Here is a 3,369-nt window from a genome sequence, read left to right as displayed (position 1 = left end):
TAATACAAATTTTTACCTGGGGTGCCCAAACTTTCAAGCCCCACTGTACATATGTATAATTTGTCAAAATTCTTGGTACACAGAGACTTGTTGAATTATGCTAGAATGGTGGTTGAGCTGATTAGTTGCCAACATTTTAACACTGATGGTATTCTTTTTGCATGTTTTTTCCCCCCACAAAATTACCAAGACATTTACCACAAACCACAGTGCTTCCTGTCAGTAAAACGTATGTTGCCACTTGTTCCATTTGCACTGGAAGATCTACTCTGTTCATTTTGTCACACAAATTTCCCATAAAACTCAGCCCCATCAAATACAATTTAAAGAACATTGCAGTCACTGCAATGGTTTACTGATGGACATGTCATACGTTTAAAATGCTTTTTAAAAGGACAGAAAAATTATTTTATTAGTAATAGTTTCTAAAAAAATACATATTTTTCATCTGAAATCTAAATTCTTGCGCATGTCATATCAAAATAACCGCAGCATCAGAGAGTTAAGTACAATAAACAAATTCCAAAATGCAGATGATACATGTGCATGAACAATAAGTATCTGTGTGTGTGTCTTACTACTCTCTCCAGGTCTTCAAGCAGGTTGCTGGTCACAATACGCAGGCCTTGGATCTCAGTGTGCAAGGCAACCAGATCCTCACATGGATGGTGACAGACTTGTGACGATACATTGTCGACCTTTGTCCCACCTACACCTGTACAGGATACACAAGTGTTCTGTGCTAGATTTTATACTTGAGGTGATGGAGAAAAAGAAGTGAAGAAACTGTATTTGTGCATGTTTTTGAATGCAGGTTATACTATGTGTGTCAGTGAGCAAATGCACGTGTGGTACCTGCGTACACAGCTGCTGCATAGAGGAATATCCAAAGCCAGAGGAAACCTCCCAGCGGGCTCATTCCTGTTCACATATAAATTACATTTGCTGTCACCGTGAAATATAGCACCTATGTTGCTACAATACAAGCAGGACTGCTGCCGAGGAGATAGAAGAAGAAGAAGAAGAACAAGAAGAAGAAGAAGAGGAATATAAAGAGGGAATTAACCTTGCATACCTGCGCACTCCTTGCTGTTTAGCCTTTCTCCACGATTAGAAATCACGGCTGGTAGGCTCATCCCAGCTGCAGCTCCACAGGGACTGTAATGGAATGTCTGTCTCCTCGTCTTATTCCTTATTTCCTTGTCTCCTTGTTTCCTTTCTTCCTAACGGACGGGGCTTATCAGCACAGCTTCGTCAGTAATTTGTTGTCCAAAAGAAATAGGGAGGAGGTTGGTGAGCGGGAAATCTGAGTGAACAACATTCAGACAGCCCTGTTTGGTTCTGTAGAAAGTTCTAATGTGGTTAGGTATTTGTTTGAGAGTTTGTGGTTGTGTGGTGTGTGTGTGTGTTGTGTGTGTGTGTGTGTGTGTGTGTGTGTGTGTGTGTGTGGGTGTGTGTGTGTGTGGTGTGTGTGTGTGTGTGCGTGTCTGTGTGTGAGGCAGGAGCGGGAGCATATATTACCCGTCTGTTGGCGATGGAACTGCATATCTCCCCAAGAAACCCAGTGGATGAGGAACTGCGGCTGTGTGTGTGTGTGGTGTGTTGTGTGTGTGTGTGTGTGTGTGTGTGTGGGTGTGGGTGTGTGTGTGTGTGGTGTGTTTGTGTGTGTGTTGACATCCCATGCAAGTTTCCCAGACACATCATTTACACTCTTCACTCTTCAAACTGAGAGACACAGAAAAACTCGCACAGAACACACCCCACACAGACACACACACACACACACACAACAACATATTGGCTGCCTGAGTTTTTCCAATATTTAGGAGCAAGAAACGGGCTTCAAGTAAATCTTGGTGAAATGCGAAGCTTGGTGTGTATGTGTATATTTCTGGAGGTCTGCTAAAGATTGTGAGGTAAAGATGAGCAAGCTAAGGGCAATCAAAAACATCTACAGTCCCCACACTGGGACCCTCATCTCTTTTTATGTCATCCCTTTCCTTCCCTCTTTTTTCTCCATTGCTTTCCTACATTGCGTCCCCCCCACCCCCCCCCCCCCCGCCCACCCCCCCCAACTTCTCTCGCTCACTCTCTCTTTGGTCTTCTCCCTGCTGAGTCAAAGAGGCATCATCATCCTGAATCATATTTTCCATCTGTAGACTCCACTTGTGGAATAATGAATCTCACAGACGTGTGCACACATGCATGCGCACACATGCAAGTGATTGTGCCCATTCAAACACCAACTTTATATCCAAATACCTAGAAACACAACGACAAAAAACAAATAGGAACAGACACCGTGTTTCCTCCTGGAAGTGGTTCAACGCTGGAAACAGAGAAAGCAGGTGCTCTCACTGGTGTGACAAGCAGAAAAAGTCCAAAGTTATCACGATCCTAGGGATTTATAAATTAAAGACCTGGGTGAAATTGCTTGACAAAGTCCAGCGTGAAATTCTTGGATTGATATGCCATGTGGAAGGCACATTCTGTTCTGGGATCTCTCTAAGAGTTTGTGATTCTGTCAGTCTTCAACTGTGAGAACAGTTTCAAAGAGGGCACCTCGCTCACTGCCTCAGAATGGTGAAAGTGACTGAAGGTTGCAGGGCTCTCAAGGGCTGGAGACAGACCGGCAGAAGCCACAAGAAGACAGCTGGTGAGATTGAGGATGGGTTGCAAACGCTTTATGCATACAGGCAGCTTTAGAAAGGTTGAGGTGGAGCTGCAGCAATTGCCCCATTTCTCATTTCGCTGAAAGTAACCAGACCATAGGGCTCATCATTAAGCTCTCCACTGTGAGCAGTAACCTTACTGCTATAGGCAGGACAATATCCTGAATCACAGCACCACTCTTAAGCATGTAGTGGTCAGAGAATTAAATGGGCTTAAAGTAAAAGGATTTACATGGAAGGATGCACAGTAACACAAGAATGGAGGCCTAGAATGGAAAAGGTCGGGAACAAAGGTGCCGAAGAATCAGAATCAGAAGATTTATTGTCATTGTGCAAAATGAGCAATGGAATTTTGGCAGCAGTTCACCCAGTATTATAAATTGAAATCTAAAAGAAAAGAAATAAATAATAAATAAATAAAACAACAAATTACGAAGAAATGTACACACAAAAAGTACTGGTTATTACACATAGTCCGTATGTGTGGTGATGGCTTGTGGAAAGAAAAGAAGAAGCTGGTCCTGAGTCTATTGGTCCTGGTCCTGGTCCTGATTGACCTGTAGCGCCTGCCAGAGGGCAGCAGGTCAAACAGGGGGATGGAAGGCCAAAAGGGTTGGCATTAAATCATGAACGGGACTTGTTAGGAACAGACAGCCAGACAGACAGCCAGATAGATAGATAGATAGATAGATAGATA

General features: G+C 43.4%; 1 protein-coding gene across 1 annotated transcript in view; it reads right to left on the bottom strand.

Annotated features, from left to right (window-relative positions):
• Positions 1-1,427, bottom strand: part of LOC116671146 (thrombospondin-2) — a 13,509-nt gene extending 12,082 nt beyond the window's left edge. The window contains exons 1-3 of the mRNA XM_032502134.1: positions 1,076-1,427; positions 856-921; positions 579-715 (exon numbers count right to left, since the gene is read on the bottom strand). Of these exons, the coding sequence (XP_032358025.1) occupies positions 579-715; positions 856-921; positions 1,076-1,136 (264 nt within the window). The 5' untranslated portion in view covers positions 1,137-1,427. The remainder of the gene's footprint in view (positions 1-578; positions 716-855; positions 922-1,075) is intronic.
• Between the last annotated feature and the right edge of the window lie 1,942 nt (positions 1,428-3,369).

This window comes from Etheostoma spectabile, chromosome 21, assembly GCF_008692095.1.
Source record: "Etheostoma spectabile isolate EspeVRDwgs_2016 chromosome 21, UIUC_Espe_1.0, whole genome shotgun sequence".
NCBI classification, from domain to species: Eukaryota; Metazoa; Chordata; class Actinopteri; order Perciformes; family Percidae; genus Etheostoma; species Etheostoma spectabile.
This window is presented reverse-complemented; position numbering and strand designations above follow the sequence as displayed.